Source organism: Heloderma suspectum, chromosome 7 (assembly GCF_057233095.1).
Source record: "Heloderma suspectum isolate Gila_16-S chromosome 7, 16-S_ref, whole genome shotgun sequence".
NCBI classification, from domain to species: domain Eukaryota; kingdom Metazoa; phylum Chordata; class Lepidosauria; order Squamata; family Helodermatidae; genus Heloderma; species Heloderma suspectum.
The window spans coordinates 13,974,266-13,990,000 of record NC_139464.1 but is presented as its reverse complement, the minus strand read 5'-3'; the positions used below and the strand labels follow the sequence as shown (position 1 = coordinate 13,990,000).

Genomic DNA, 15,735 nt, shown 5'->3' with positions numbered 1-15,735 from the left:
TGGGTATCCTCCAGATGTTTGGACTCCAGTTCCCATCAGCCCCAGCTAGTCAGTGGTGATGGGAGTTGTGGTCCAAGTACATCTTGAGGGTCACAGCTTCCCCACCCCTGAAGTACACTCTCATTTTGGGAGAGGCAAGTTCTCTCACTCCCCTCAGACAGAACTCCAGTGCAGCACCAGAAATCCCTTAGTTCTAAGTGAGACTTTACCCTACCATATCCATCATTTCAGCTTCTGACGTGCAACACATAATTGTTCCCACCCATCCAAGCGCTAACTCAGAAAAGACACACACAAACAAAACACTGTCATGGCTTACAAAGACAAAATCTGGAATTCCATTGTAATTACAGTATTACAAAACTGGAAGAACAACCTTCCTCACCTCAGCCACAGACAGCTTTTATTATGCATCTGCTGTTTAAGACAAATGGCCCAGAAATGGCCAACACTGTCCCGGAAACAACTCAATTGTTGTCTTAAGTGGCACACTGAGGACTTTAACTGCTGTTCTTAAAAGCTATTTTACAGAAGGTAAAGACAGCCAGAAGGGTGGGTGGAAACCTACCTCCCAGTTATGTGCTCAGGGTAAGTTCAGCTCTGCAGTCTTGGCTCTAATCCCTGTAGGTCTGCATTTTTTTAATTTATAGCTAATAAGCTACTGCCAGTGCTTGTGTTTAGCTGAATGTCTGGACCCTGCCCAGTCCATTATGTTCAGGTTGCTTCTGCACTAGCCATGTTCTCTGGAACAGGTTTGGGCACCGGTGTTGTCAAATACTGATCACATATTTTTAAAGCATCAACTTCCTTGAAACGGGAAGAGATGCTTTAAATCAACAGGTTTGATCCTTATGCTAATCACATACACAGGCTAGTGAACTATTATAGTGAAACAATGAAATTAATTTTTAGAAATGTTCAAGACCTGAGTCCAACCCCTCATAGGAGCATTACAACAGAGGCAGCGTGCCTGCTGTCTGGTACGTGGGTCAGATATGGGCAAACAGGAAAGAAGCAACTGAATTCCCAGCCAGCTCCTTTGTCCTAAACCTGGCCAAATCTTCAGCATGGAAGGCTGTTCGAAGGGAAGGCCAATGACCATTTCAAATGGACCATCAAGGGTCAACGCTATAGCTTTATGAGACTATGATAGAACTTGGGCGACAGAGGCTCAAACTACGCATTGAATATGTAGTGTGTCATTCTGTTTGTTTGTTTTCAGCTCAAAAGTAAGCACAGGGGGGCTGATCCAGATCAGGGCCACAATGCAGCAGGAGAGGAGATTTAATACTTTCCTCCCCGGCTGCAACTCCCCTGAAATTTCCCGCCCTCACCCACAACAGTGAAGGAGATCCCACAGGCACCAATGGGATCTTTTTGCTATTGTAAAGCGCTGCGAGCATACACGGGGGAGGGGGGGTGAATTTCAGGGAGGTTGTGGAGGGGAAGAATTAAACATCTCCTCCCCATGTGCTGTGGACCTGATCCGATTGGGCTCCCTCTGTTTACTTCTCAGTAAAATGAAGGCAGAGAGCAATATTGGACTTAATGGAGGCTTTCCTTTTTTAAAAAAAACCTGCGCATGGTGGGAAAGGCCTGGAACTTTGGGAAGCAAACAGGTGGGAGGTGAAGGTTTAATCCTCCCCTCCCAATGTGCACTGGTCCTGATCCAAATTGTGGCCATGTGCTCTTACTCTAAAGTTAAAAAGAGATCAGGTTCACTTACACGGCATGTGATTAACGCAACGTGTAGCATGAACCTAAGATAGATACTACAGACGAGGATTCTGCCAATGCCACATTTTATCAGCCCTGCTGCAAATCCACCTCCACAACGAAATGGTGAGAAATGCACAGCAGCCTCTCAGAAAACAGAGCCACATCTCAGGGCCAAAGCAACACACAACAAAGCAGCCACATGTATCATAATCCTGTCCTGCTCACATATCAAGCAAAGATAAGTCTACATATAAAGGAGCACAGGTTACCTGAAGGATCGCCTCCTCCCATATGTGCCTGCCCGGACCTTAAGATCATCCTCAGCGGCCCTTCTCCGTGAGCCCCTGCCAAAGGAAGTGAGGCGGGTGGCTACTAGGAGGAGGGCTTTTTCTGCTGTGGCCCCCCGGCTCTGGAATGAGCTCCCTAGTGAGGCTCGCCTGGAGCCTACATTGTACTCCTTTCGGCGCCAGGTGAAGACCTTTTTATTTTCCCAGGCATTTTAGCTTTCTAAATTTTTATCTTTGCTGTTTTAAATCTGTATTTTAAACTCCTGTACTGCTGCTAGGTTTTATTGTGGTTGTATTGTTATATTGTGGTTTTAATGTTCTATATATTTTAAATTGTTTTATTGTGTGTTGTTTGGTTTTAATTTTTGTGAACCGCCCAGAGAGCTTCGGCTATTGGGCGGTATAGAAATAAATAAATAAATAAATAAATAAATAAGCACACAAGAGAGGGGGATACACCGAGAGCCAGTGTGATGTAATGGTTAGAGGACTGGGCTGGGACTCAGGAGATCAAGGTTCTATTCCCTACTCGGCCATGAAGCTCAGTGGGTAACGTTGGGATAGTCACAAAATCTCAGCCCAACCTACCTCACAGGGTTGTTGTGAGGATAAAATGGAGGAGGAGGAGGATTATTTATGCCGCCTTGAGTTCCTTGGAGGAATAAAGGCGGGATACAAATGTAATCAATCAATCAATCAATCAATCAATAAGGGCCCAAGCTGGAGGGGGGATCGGACTCCACCCTCCTCTCGGGAGCTCGTAGGAAGGTATTCCACGTGATGTTGCATTTGGACACGAAACCAGGAACACCATGAGAATGCGGAACTTGTTACTGGCTGCAGGACTGTGAATATCCAGGAAATCCTGGCATGAATTAAAAAGCAAGCTTCTAGCCCTTAAGATTGCAAGGAGGGGCTTGTTGAAAGTATTTGGACAATGCATGCCTTGGGTTCCTTGAAGGAGAAAGAAAAGGCAGGATATACATTTCATATAATAACTAGGAGGAGGGCTTTTTCTGCTGTGGCACCCCGGCTCCGGAATGAGCTCCCTAGTGAGGTTCACCTGGCATCTACATTGTATTCCTTTCGGCGCCAGGTGAAGACCTTTTTATTTTCCCAGGCATTTTAGCATTTTAGCTTTCTAAATTTTTATCTTTGCTGTTTTAAATCTGTATTTTAAACTCCTGCACTGCTGCTAGATTTTATTGTGGTTGTATTGTTATATTGTGGTTTTAATGTTCAATATATTTTAAATTGTTTTATTGTATGTTGTTTGGTTTTAATTTTTGTGAACCGCCAGAGAGCTTCGGCTATTGGGCGGTATAGAAATGAAATGAAATAAATAAATAAATAATAAGGGCCCAAGCTGGAGGGGGGATAGAAATGAAATAAATAAACAAATAAATAATATAATATAATATAATATAATAAAACCAGCTCCCTCTTCTTGCACCCTATTGCTTCTAAGTATTTTTTTCCCTCGTCTGACTCAGTTCCAGTATCGAAGCCAAACTCATAGAAAACTGCTCCAAAGCAACACACTGCATCAAAGGAAGGCAGGGGAGCGGGACAGGCTCTGCCAGGCCCCCACGGCAGCCATTATGTGACTAGCCACACTGGAGCCATTTTGTGGTGATGCCCACAGCAGTTTCTCAAATTCCCATCAAATGTGCCCACAGGTCCAAAAAGGCTGGGGACCCTGCCTTAGGAGATGCGTTTCAACCTTTTAGCCAGCAAGCAATTGGTGGCTCGGGGAAAGGGGCAGATTTGGGCCCTGGGTCTGAGGTTCTGTGTCAGAGGATAGGACCACCCCCATTTTAAATGTGAAAAGGGCAGACGGCTGGCCGCCCATCACCTTTAGCTTGGCTCTCACGCACATGGCTGTGGGGTGCTTTGCTAGCTTCCGCCAGACAGAGGCAAGAAGGCAGAAGAGGGCAAGAGGAGAAGGTAATGATCAGTTAGTTGTGAGAGGGGAAAACAAATGGGCCGGTATACATGTCAGACAGTTCAGTTACCAAAGCAGGTTTGCAGCATGGCTGAAGACCTGTTTTTATCTCACACTCATCCCTAGCCTAAAAGAATCTTAGTCAGCCTGGCTCATCTCCCCACATGTTAGGTATGTGTGTGCACGCAACACCCTTCTTTACGGAAATTCCAGCAGTCATGTGAAAAAAAGCAAACACCAAATGCTTACAGTAATTAGGCATTACACACCAAGGAGGGCGAAACAGGAGTAGGGCTGTTTACATAGCTTGAGGCAATACAGTCATCTCACTGAAGGATGAGGTGTATGTGAAAAAGTTGCCTAGCCGGCAAATACATACACAGGCAAAAGGCAGCCTCATATATCGACTTCTGAGTCTGTATCCCACCCCTTCTGCTGTGCGCAGCGCCATACGGAGAAGTACAGCAGCCAAACAGCAGGCTTGGAAACACCAAACACACCTGCTGAAATCGGTTCACCCTCCTGACATTTTGAAGCCTATCAAAGGCACAGAGATGTCTACTGTGCACAGACAGGACTTGCTTTCCCTCAGCAGAGCACTTCCCAACATTACGCCTTTCACCTAGTTCCCATTTAGTCTTATCTAAATCATTCTGCACTACTTGAAGGTATCGCAAGCCATATTGTGATACGTTCTTGGTGGTATGGGGATACCAAGTCATCTTGTCTGCCTCCTGAGGAATCTGTATAACGACCAAGTAGCAACGGTAAGAACAGACCACAGAACAACGGACTGGTTTAAGATTGGGAAAGGAGTACAGCAGGGTTGTATACTCTCACCCTACCTATTCAACCTGTACGCAGAACACATCATGCGACTTGCTGGGTTTGATGAAACCAAGGCTGGCGTTAAAATCGCTGGAAGAAACATTAACAATCTCAGATATGCAGATGATACCACTTTGATGGCTGAAAGCGAGGAGGAGCTGAGGAACCTCATGACGAAGGTGAAAGAAGAAAGTGCAAAAGCTGGGTTGCAGTCAAACCTCAAAAAAACCAAGATTATGGCAACCAGCTTGATTGATAACTGGCAAATAGAGGGAGACAATGTGGAGGCAGTGACAGACTTTGTCTTTCTAGGCGCAAAGATTACTGCAGATGCTGACTGCAGCCCGGAAATCAGAAGACGTTTACTTCTTGGGAGGACAGCAATGACAAATCTGGATAAAATAGTGAAGAGCAGAGACATCACACTGACAACAAAGGTCCGCATAGTTAAAGCAATGGTATTCCCCATAGTAATGTATGGCTGTGAGAGCTGGACCATAAGGAAGGCTGAGCGAAGGAAGATAGATGCTTTTGAACTGTGGTGCTGGAGGGAAATTCTGAGAGTGCCTTAGACTGCAAGAAGATCAAACCAGTCCATCCTCCAGGAAAGAAAGCCAGACTGCTCACTTGAGGAGAGGATATTAAAGGCAAAACTGAAATACTTTGGCCGCATCATGACAAGATAGGATACCCTGGAGAAGATGCTGATGCTAGGGAAAGTGGAAGACAAAAGGAAGAGGGGCCGACCAAGGGCAAGGTGGATGGATGATATTCTGGAGGTGACGGACTTGACCTTGGGGGAGCTGGGGGTGGCGACGGCCGACAGGAAGCTCTGGCGTGGGCTGGTCCATGAAGTCACGAAGAGTCGGAAGCGACTGACCGAATAAACAACAACAAACACCAAGGGTGGGCAACATGCATGCAAACTGCCCCCTGCCAGGCTTTTGTGTAGCCCCCATTTCCACTGCAGCAGCAGCAAGAAAACCAAAACTGTGTCAGTTTGCTGCCGAAAAGAGCTGATTTCACTTTAAAATGAGGAGTACACTCCCCGTGCATCTTGTTTTAAAGCTAAATTGGCTCTTTTCAGCCACTACTTGTTTTACCGCCAGTGTACCACTGAAATTTGGCAAGGGAACAGCCCCCAGTGGGCTCTTTTGAGTATGGGGCTGGCCTAGAGTGTGGCCATCTTTTGCTCGGTCAGGATACTCCCAATTCTTCCAGAACGTCCTCTCTCAGGAAATAGCCCACAGCTGTCTCCACAAGCGATCTCCTTAGGGCAGAGATCGTCCCTATTTTTCAAGCAGGAGCCACTCTGGCTCCAGGCAGCGCTGCAACGGCCACTCCTTGTGAAGGTCTGCATTTCTCTCTCACCTGCAGTGAGAGTGGCTGAGCAGTGCATCAATGCAGCTAACCAGTCACGCTGGTCTTTGTCTCTTGGGCTCCCCTCCTCACCACAGCTAATTGGCTGATTGCTCCTGCATTCTCCTTTCCCCGCCCAGCCACCTTGCAGCTGATGAGTGGCAGGTCTGCTTACTCCCCACTCCCGAAGCCTCCTCCGATAGCCCAGAGCACAGCAGCCGGCCCACTGCTGAAGGAAACAAGGCAATGCTAGAGAGCCCCTGTTGAGCAGCTACTTCACAAAGAGAGAGTGAGGGGCAGAGAGCCACACTTGAGGTGACTGCGAGTTGCCCGTGGCCCTCTGAAGAACACTGGCTTTGGGCCTAAGGGCTACGTCAGAAGATAGATGTCCTCTCATTTTAAGTTATTTTGAATCTATTGCCCCAGTTTGTGAGGGCTCCTGACACTCTCTTGAAGGCCTGATCAGACAACTCTTCATTTGGGAATCAGGATCTCTGAAAAAGCACTCCGATCCACCCACCCATCCGGATGTAGAAGGTACTTTGGCCTGCAGTGGTCCCTGACCAATGGCCAACAGGAGCTAGTGCAGACTGTTCACTGCTAGTTCCCACACCCACCAGAGCAACCCAGGAGGAGAATGCATCTGCCCCCCTCCCTTTCAGCACACGTTTGGAGCTCCAGAAATTCATTCATTCCATTTCTATACCACCCAATAGCCAAACCTCTCTGGGCAGTTCACAGCATGATCAAACATAATATAAAACCTTCAACACTGAAACATTTACAACAGTTTAAAAACAATTGAGAATAAAACTAGGAGAACTTGATTTTTAAAAAACCTGAATGCCCCATCATAAGCTGTCAAATGCCTGGGAGTAGTCTTAACCTCGTGCTGAAAAGATGACAGTGTTGGTGCCAGATAGAACTCACTGGGGAGAGCATTCCATTGTCGGAGGGGACACCACCAAGAAGGCCTGCTCCCTTGTTGCCATCTCTCAGAGGAGGCGGGCCTCAGGTGTTGACTGTAGTGTATGGGTAGCATCATACCAGGAGAGGTGCTCCATCAGGTATTGCATTTATTTTTTTATTACATTTCTATACCACCCAATCGCCGAAGCACTCTAAGTGATTCACAACAATTAAAACCATAACATACAATATGTTAAAATAGAATATGAAAGTTTAAAAGTTTAAAACTACAGCATAAAATAAAAATAACCAAAGTGGAACCTAGCAGCAGTGCAAAGATTTAAAATACAGTAACGAATTTAAAACAGAAACTGAAAGACTAAAATGCCTGAGAAAATGAAAAGGGTCTTCACCTGGAGCCAAAAGGAGTACAATGCAGGCCTCAGACAAGCCTCTCTGGGAAGCTCATTCCACCACTGGGGTGCCACAACAGAAAAGGCCCTCTTCTTAGTAGGCGTTCCACCTCACTTCCTTTGGTGGGGACTCCTGGAGAAGGACTGCTGAGGATGATCTTAGGGTCCAGGCAGGTGTATATGGAAGGAGACTATCCTTCAGGTAACCTGGCCCCAAGCCATTTAGGGTTTTGAATGTTAACACCAGTACTTTGAATTGGGCCTGGACATGGACTGGCAGCCAGTGCAGATGGAAAAGTACTGGCATAATATGATCACGTTGGCCAGTCCTTGTTAACAGTCACACTGCCCTGTTTTGGACCAACTGAAGTTTCCAGACCGTTTTCAAAGGCAGCCCCACGTATGACCCATTGCAGTAATCCAGACCAGAGGTTATCAGAGCACAGATAACTGTATCTAGGCTATCTCTGTCCAGATAAGGATATAATTGCTATATCAGCCTAAGGTGCTGTGGTTCTGAGCTATGTAAGACTTTATAGGTCAAGACGAGCACCTTGAATTAGGCTTGGAAAATGGACAGAGTGCGCACAATACTGTAACAACCTGGTTGTAGTTTCCAGAGCCCCATGAAAGCAACTCCGAGCTTCTCAAGAGAAAGAGCAGAATGGGTCATTAAAAAAGTTGGGAAGACCCTCTGGACCAGGGGCAGGTAACCTGATGCCCTCCAGATGTTCTGGACTACAACTTCCAGGACCCCTGACCATTGGCCATGCTGGCTGAGTTATCTAAAACATCTGGAGGGCACCTGGTTGCCTCTCCAGAGGAACACCTGGAATCCCAGAATGATGAATTCCAAGTATCATGATGATCATCCCCACTGCTGTTCCTTGCACCCCACACCAGGACACAGGGCAGTTTTGCATATTACGACATGCATTATGCCGATGCTCTGATGTGCTCATACATACGCTTGAATGAGTGCACTATAGGTTGTAACGTATGAAGCCACTTGCAGAATGCTTGCTAAAATAAATGATTAGCAGGGACCAGCAACTGAGGGGCTCTGGGCCAAAATACAGGTGCTTGCAAAATGATGGCCTGGCTCCCCCCAAGACAACCAATTCCACAATAACAGTATGGAGGGCTGCATGGCTACAGCAGAGATACTTGGCAGCAAGTTATTGGGGTGGGGGGAGAGCTTGACCTTCTCAAAATAGTCCACCAGCATGACAGTTTACCAAGGAAGACTCTATATTGTGTCCAATGACTGCCAAGAAATCCATCAACCCCACTCACCAGATATAAAGCTAAAGAAGCTTGTATCTCCAGACACTTACCAAGGTCGAACTTCTTCGCCTCGGGTGACTTTTCTCACTCTCCAGGCGATGAGGTTTTTCAAAGCTACCAAATTTAACCTCTGGAGGAATTTCACACACCATTCCTGAGAAGTCTGACATCATGTTCCTCGGCATCCCACCGCCCCAAAAAAGTGTGCACGTCTTCCAAAAGGGAGTCTTTTTGTCACAGGGTATGAAGCGCTTTCGATGGCTCACACAGAAAATCTCTCATGCATTCTGTACAGGATTGAGAAGAGGGGAGGAGAAAAAGGTTATCGGATTGAAAGCAGAACTGCAGACATTTACAGCCCTGAAACGACATCATGAAAAGTTTAGCAGGTTACTCTGAGTCTACGAGGAGGCTGTTTAACAGACCCAGGGATACTGAACTGCTTTCGGCCAGAGGGCAGAATTCCATTTTGGAGAAGCTCTTGGGATCCACATTCCAGTGGCAAGGGAAAGTCTTCAGAGGTAAGACCAAAATACCAAAAATATCAGCATATTTTAGCTTAAAACTCTTGCAACCAGTAACTAACCTATAGGAGAAACATTTCAACCTTTCAGAATGGGTCAGAAACTGCAAAAGCCAGGAAACCACCAAACACTTGGCTGGGGGAAAGGGGGGGACCCCTGGTTTTGGACCCATGAGGGCTGGATTTGGCCACCAGGCTGGAAGTTCTGTACCCCTGAAATAGGAGGTTTTATTATTTATTTTATTTATTAAATTTATTAAACATCTCATACAACAAATTTCTCTAGGAGTTTTACAATAAGAATACTGCAAATAAACGCACAATAAATTAAACAGTATAAAACTAATAAATGTGCCAACACAGATTATACTTCCTACCACTATGGCTCTTTTTCCATCCCACTCCACTCACAGGCATGCCCCACATATAATGTGCACTCATATCAACCTATTACTTCATGCAGCGAGCAATCCTATTTAGATCAACAGTTGCCCCCGACCTCAGGGGTGACCGCCTATCCAGTGCAGGGCAGGAGGAGTGGTGAGGAACAGATCTCCTCTTTGCTCCCCCCCACCCTGCTTTTGCAGCTAGACAGCCGATTTCACCTGTCTAGCCGCAGGACCTCGGAGTATGGAAAGCAGCGGCCGGATGACACATAGGATGTGTCATACCAGCATTTCTGACCACCCTACCCCAGTCCGTCCCCAGGACTGCCTCCAAGCGCAGGGCTGATCTGCACTGCCTACGAGGTGGCGTGGGAAGGGGTGGGAGTCACTTCTGCGGGAACCGACCTATGGCTGTCTAGCCACTGACTAGCAGCCATAGGATTGCGCCCTTAAGACTTTTTCACATCTGAGCAGCCACAATGTCCAGCTGCTGTAAGAAAGGGACAGATAATAATATTAATACAAAAGATTTATTGCTGCATTTCTATATTGCTTCTTGCATGTTTGAAGTACATCACATATATTATCTCAGTAATTCATACAATACAGGCCTTATTGCTGAAGGGAGGCTAAGATCGAACAGTTTGTCCCATCTTGCACCTTGTGAATTCATGACCAGTGCCAGCTCCAGGTTTTGGAGGGCCCTGGGAGGGAAGCTGGGACCACGATACTCTAGGACAGCCTTCCCCAACCAGGTGCCCTCCAGGTATGTTGGACTCCGTGCCAGGTCCAGGTTTTGGAAGACCCTGAGGCAGGACACCCTCAAGGGCTCCCTCCCTCAGTAAGTCCATCTTCTCACCACCATTGCCACCGCTGTGTTTGCTCCTCATCCTCTTTCTCAGCATTGCTACCACTTGCTTGCTTGGCAGGCAGAGGGCCAGTAAGCAGCTAGGCAGTGTGGCATCTCCTGCTCCTCTCCACTGCCATTGCCTGGGCCAGAGGCGGGTGAACAAGCAGGTTGCAATGGGGAACAGGAGGAGCAAGTCCAGAGGGGAATTGTCGGTGGGCCCCTGCTGGGATGTGGGCTCTCAGCAGGTGCCCTACCACGCCCACCCTTGACGCCAGCCCTGTTCATGGCCAACGTGTGATTTGAAGGAAGGAGTTGCACACTCTTCCATGTGTGGTGTAACGCAGCAGCTAAGAGCTTCCTGTTCGCAAAGAAATGTGCTTTCTCTGCCACTTAAGAGGGTTTCCCTAGTACCTTGTTTCAAAAGGTCTCCATTTTACCTGGGAAGGGGATCTAATACAGCAGCCTTCCTCAGCCTGCTGCCCTCCAGATGTATTGGACTACAGTGCCCATAATCCCCAGCCCATGTGGCTTACCAAGAATTTAATTTCATTCATTTCTTTTATTATATTACTATGCTGCCCCATAGCTGAAGCTCTCTGGGCGGGTCACAAGGATGATGGATGCTGTAGTCTGATGCATCTGGAAAGTACCAGGTTGGGGAAAGCTGTAACACAGGATTGATCCCCAAGGGCAGAATATACTGCAAGCATACAACAGCTTTCCTTTATTAGCATGGACAGGAGTTTATCCCACCTTTGATTTAGCAGGCATAGGGCCGCCGGAATGTGAAAACACCCTACTCCAGGAGTGGGGAATCTGTGACCCTCCAGATATCATGGGACAACAACTCCCATGATCCCTGAACAATGGAGTTTAGAGATGCCTTACCCACAACACCCAGAAGTCCTGGTGGCGGAGGATGGGTGGGAACTACCTTACACAGGTATTCTGCTTTCACCACTGGAGTATTTCAGCTTTCCCCAACCTGGTACTCTCCAGATGTTTTGGACTAGAAGTCCCAACAGACCCAGCCAGCATTGCCAGTGCTCAGGGGTGATGGGAGTTGAGTCTAAAATATCTGGAGGGCACCAAGTTAGGGAGCTGCTTTAGACCAAGTCAGACCTCTGGGCCATCTAGCTAAGAATTGTCTAGCCCAGGGGTTCCCAAACTATTTGGGTCAGTGGGCACACTGGGAATTTTGATAGAGTGTCACAGGCACTCTCACAAAATGGCTACCATGGTGGGGGGCTTGCCCATTAGAAGACAACCGTCATGGTGGGCATGGCCAGTCACAAAATACTCCTTTCCCAGAAAGCAAACTGGTGAGACTAAAAGAAAAGTAACTTGCTCAAGAACCTAATTACAAAGCAGAGGTGGAGTCTGAGCTCCAAAACACAAAATCCCTCTTTTGAACCCAAGTGCAAATGGTGCTGCAGGGCTGGGCTTTGTTTTGCAGCATGCCAGCCTCCTGATTAAAAAATAATAATGTAAAAATGTAAGAAATAAATGTTGGGCACCTAGAGAGGAGTCCGTGGGTTCACTGGTGCCCATAAGACCCCAGGTCTACACTGACTGGCAGTGGCTCTCCAGAATTTCCGATGGGGGCCTTTCCCAGCCCTATGTGGAGATGCCAGTGTGGTGTAGTGGTCAGAGTGTTGGACTAGGACTGGAGAGACCCAGGTTCAAGTCCCCACTCGGCCATGAAGCTCACGGGGTGACCTGGGGACAGTCACTGGTAAACCACGTTATGGGCTTGTTGCGAAGATAAAATGGAGAAGAGGAGGGCCAGGGAAGCTGCCTGGGTTCCTTGCAAGAGGAAAAAAAGCAGGATATAAATGTAACAAATAAATAATTAAAAATAAATTAAACCTGGGACCTTCCGCATGCGAAGAATGTGGTCTATCAGTGAGCTATGCCCCTTCTATTACCTTCAGTAATACCAGGAGTTGCCTCTTCAAGGCCTTAAGTAGCTGGTTCATCCATCTTTCCACCAGATGGGCCAGAATATCTCTCTCACGGCCCTACCAAGCAAGCTCCCTTCCCATGGGATCTCAGACTTAAGTCCCACCGTTCCCAAATCACAACAGTGTGAAACTCCACCTATTTCCCAGATGCTCCCCAATGCTTGACTCCTAAGAACAGGCGTAGGGAACTCTCATAAGGGAAAGCAACTTTTCTGCAATGTCTTTCTCTCGATGGGATGCCAGTAGAATTGCCTAGGTAACCAGCCATGGTTCATATTAGAAGAGCAACCCTCTGAGATGGAACAGCAGGTTTGCAGGAAACTCTCCTCTCAACCTTCAATCATATTAAAAATTAAAGTTATTCACAACAGGGCTTAAGCAGTGGGTAGCCACGCTGCTATTATGGAGGTATTAGAGGTCTCTGCATACACAGCCAGGAAGGGGCTGATTGCCGGACAACGGGGTCCCCTGCTGTTCAATTTTCAGAGGAATAACTAGGCCACACTGTCATCCCATGCTGATGGAGAACCAGCCAAGCAACAGGTCTTGGTTCTCTTGCAGAGTTCTCTCCCAGTTGTTAAGACATCTTTGTTCATGTAAGCGGTGACATTTTCAGGGACAGAATGGAGGCCCCTCTGACTCAATCTTCCCCAGGTGTACTGGCTTACAACAACAACCACATCAGCTCAGGGGAGGCCGGTGGCTCCAATGTCAGTGGGGCAGTGAATCCACTCCGAGTTTCAGTCAGAACTCTGAAGGAGCTATCCACGGTGCTTTGCAAAGTTTCTGACTGAAATCTGGAGCAGATTCACCACCCCATTGACATCGCAGCCACCAGCCTTCACTGCATCAGCTGGGACTAGGGCTGGGCGAACGAGGGCTGTTCGAGACTGGCAGGATTCTCCAAACACCATCATGCCATTTGTCTCATGCCTGATTCCTGCTTGCTTTGCACAACTGGGAAACTTGTGCAAATTGAGCAGCGAATGAATGAGGGATTTGCACAGATCTCCCCAAATTTGTGCAAATTTCCTCCACAGACTAAAGCGACTAAAGCGGAGGATTCAGTAGGCTGATTCAGTCTACTGAAGAAACTTGTGCAAATTAGGAAATTTGCGCAAATGGAATTGTGAATCAGGAATGAGACGAGCGTGTGTTCAACAATTTGCAGATATTTTCAGCTGACATGTGCTTGTATTCGTGGGTTCGAACGGGGCATGCTCACATAGTTTGTCAGCAAAAACTCAATTCCCATACATCCCTACCTGAGACTCATCAAGTTGTCTTCCAACATGTCTGGAAGGCACGTGTTTGTGGAACGCTGGTCTAACATATACATACCAATGCTATAGAGCAGGGGTATAGGAACGGGGGGGGGGGGGCTGGATGGCTCCCCACCAGGTCTTCTACAGGTTGGAAGATCAGAAGTCATGTCCATGCCTACAGACATCATTTTAGCCTTTCTCTGTGCAGCTCGGAGGAAGGGTCTCTGCCAGTGCTGGCAGTCCCCCTCCACCCAAATCCCCACATTATCTCTGATCTGAAGGCCAAAAGGAGGGAGAGCAACATGCAGGGGAATCCCCACTGTTATCTCCAAACTCAGAGTGGAGATAACGGTGGGGATTCCCTCCATGAGGCAGGGCTTGGAAGCCAGGCCCTGCCTCTTGGACGGAACCCAAGACACTGCAGGCTGGATTGGGAAGCCTGGCAATATGGATTAAGCCTGTGGGCTGGAGGGTCTACACCTCTGCTATAGGGCCTACCGCCAAGCAGCACTTTAAAATGAGTCATGATCTTCACATTATTATTATTATTATTATTATTATTATTGAAGAAGAAGAAGAAGAAGAAGAAGAAGAAGATGATTTTAAAAATGCATACCCCGCTTTCTGCTCCAAAGGAGGACTTGCCCAAAGTGGCTTACAAACATATAAACAGCATAAAAAACAATACCCAGTTATTAAAACTCATTTACAACAAGCTAAGAGCAGCAGCAAAACCAAAAACACAAAGAGCTCCAAACTAACTAAGAAATAAAATTAAGCAACAGCCGAGCCGAATGCTTATTTAGAAAAAAATAAGTCTTCACTTGGCAGCGGAACACTGATAAAGGGGAAGATGACAGGGAGGTCCACATATGGCAGTTTGAAGTTGCCCTGATAAATCCCTTTCCACATCCATCCCCACCCTTCAAACTAGGTCAGTATTATTCCCAATCCAGAGAAGGCGAACTGAGGCCAGAGACTGCAACTTGCTCAATGAGATTATCACAGAGATTTCCTGGAACATAGGAAGCTGCCTTATACCTGGACAGACCACACAGATCTGTCCAGTATTAACAGTTCTTATTGGCAGCTGTGCCTCCATGGTCTTGACTCTTGGGTACAGATTTTTCCCCGTGTCTATTACCCAAGACTGCTTTTTATCTGGAGATGCCCAGGACATGTTGTACTTGGGACGGTCTGCATGCAAATCATGTGCTTTAACATTGAGCAATGGTTTCCCCTACATTTTCTCTGTAGGTAGACACAGTCAGTTAGCAGAGATGATTAAAGAATAGGAAAGGTTTAAATCCCCACCCACCCCTAGCCCCCAAATGCCTGGTCTGATCCCATTATTATCAGTTCCTCCAGCTGATATGAGCCACATTTTTAAAAAATATATGAACAATAAATGCAAACACGCTCAATATCTAGTTTGGCCCCTAGAAGCAATGAAGGGTCACCACGTACCCAGATTTACAAAACAAAAAAGCAATTAATCTACCAGTCTCAGCACAGAAACAGCAGCAAACTGACACAAGAAAAATGGGATGAGCAGGGGGCTATCAGGAAGCTTATTGGGCCCCTCCCTGAAACCCCCCTTCTGTGCCAAAATTCAAACTGCAAGGAATTTGGCAGAGCATCAAAGCACACCCATTTTTATAAGGCTTTCTTTACACAAAGCTTTTATCCTGAGATTGAGATAGCTCCTTCATGGAAGTTTCTTTACATGATGCGGTGACCCTCCAAGGGCATCTCCTGCACTAAATGCCCTTTGTTCCATTTTTAAATAGATCGCAGATAATGAGCTATCAAATTACCCTGCTGTGTTCCACTTCAGTTTCCTCCTGTGTTCCGCTTCAGTTTCCTCCGTGAAAAGAGGAAAAGAGGCACGAAGAGGAGTAAGATCAATGAAAGATAATGGAAGACTCAGATACGGGGAGGAGGAGGGGGAAAGCAAAGGGGGAAAAGGAAGCAGGTGAAAAAGAGAGTTTTGTGATCCT

At 46.9% G+C, this 15,735-nt stretch overlaps 1 protein-coding gene across 1 annotated transcript in view; it reads right to left on the bottom strand.

Moving 5' to 3' along the window:
• Positions 1-15,735, bottom strand: part of PROSER2 (proline and serine rich 2) — a 54,607-nt gene that overhangs the window by 20,709 nt on the left and 18,163 nt on the right. Inside the window, exon 2 of the mRNA XM_084809129.1 lies at positions 8,798-9,034. Coding sequence (XP_084665255.1) covers positions 8,798-8,932 — 135 coding nt within the window. The 5' untranslated portion in view covers positions 8,933-9,034. The remainder of the gene's footprint in view (positions 1-8,797; positions 9,035-15,735) is intronic.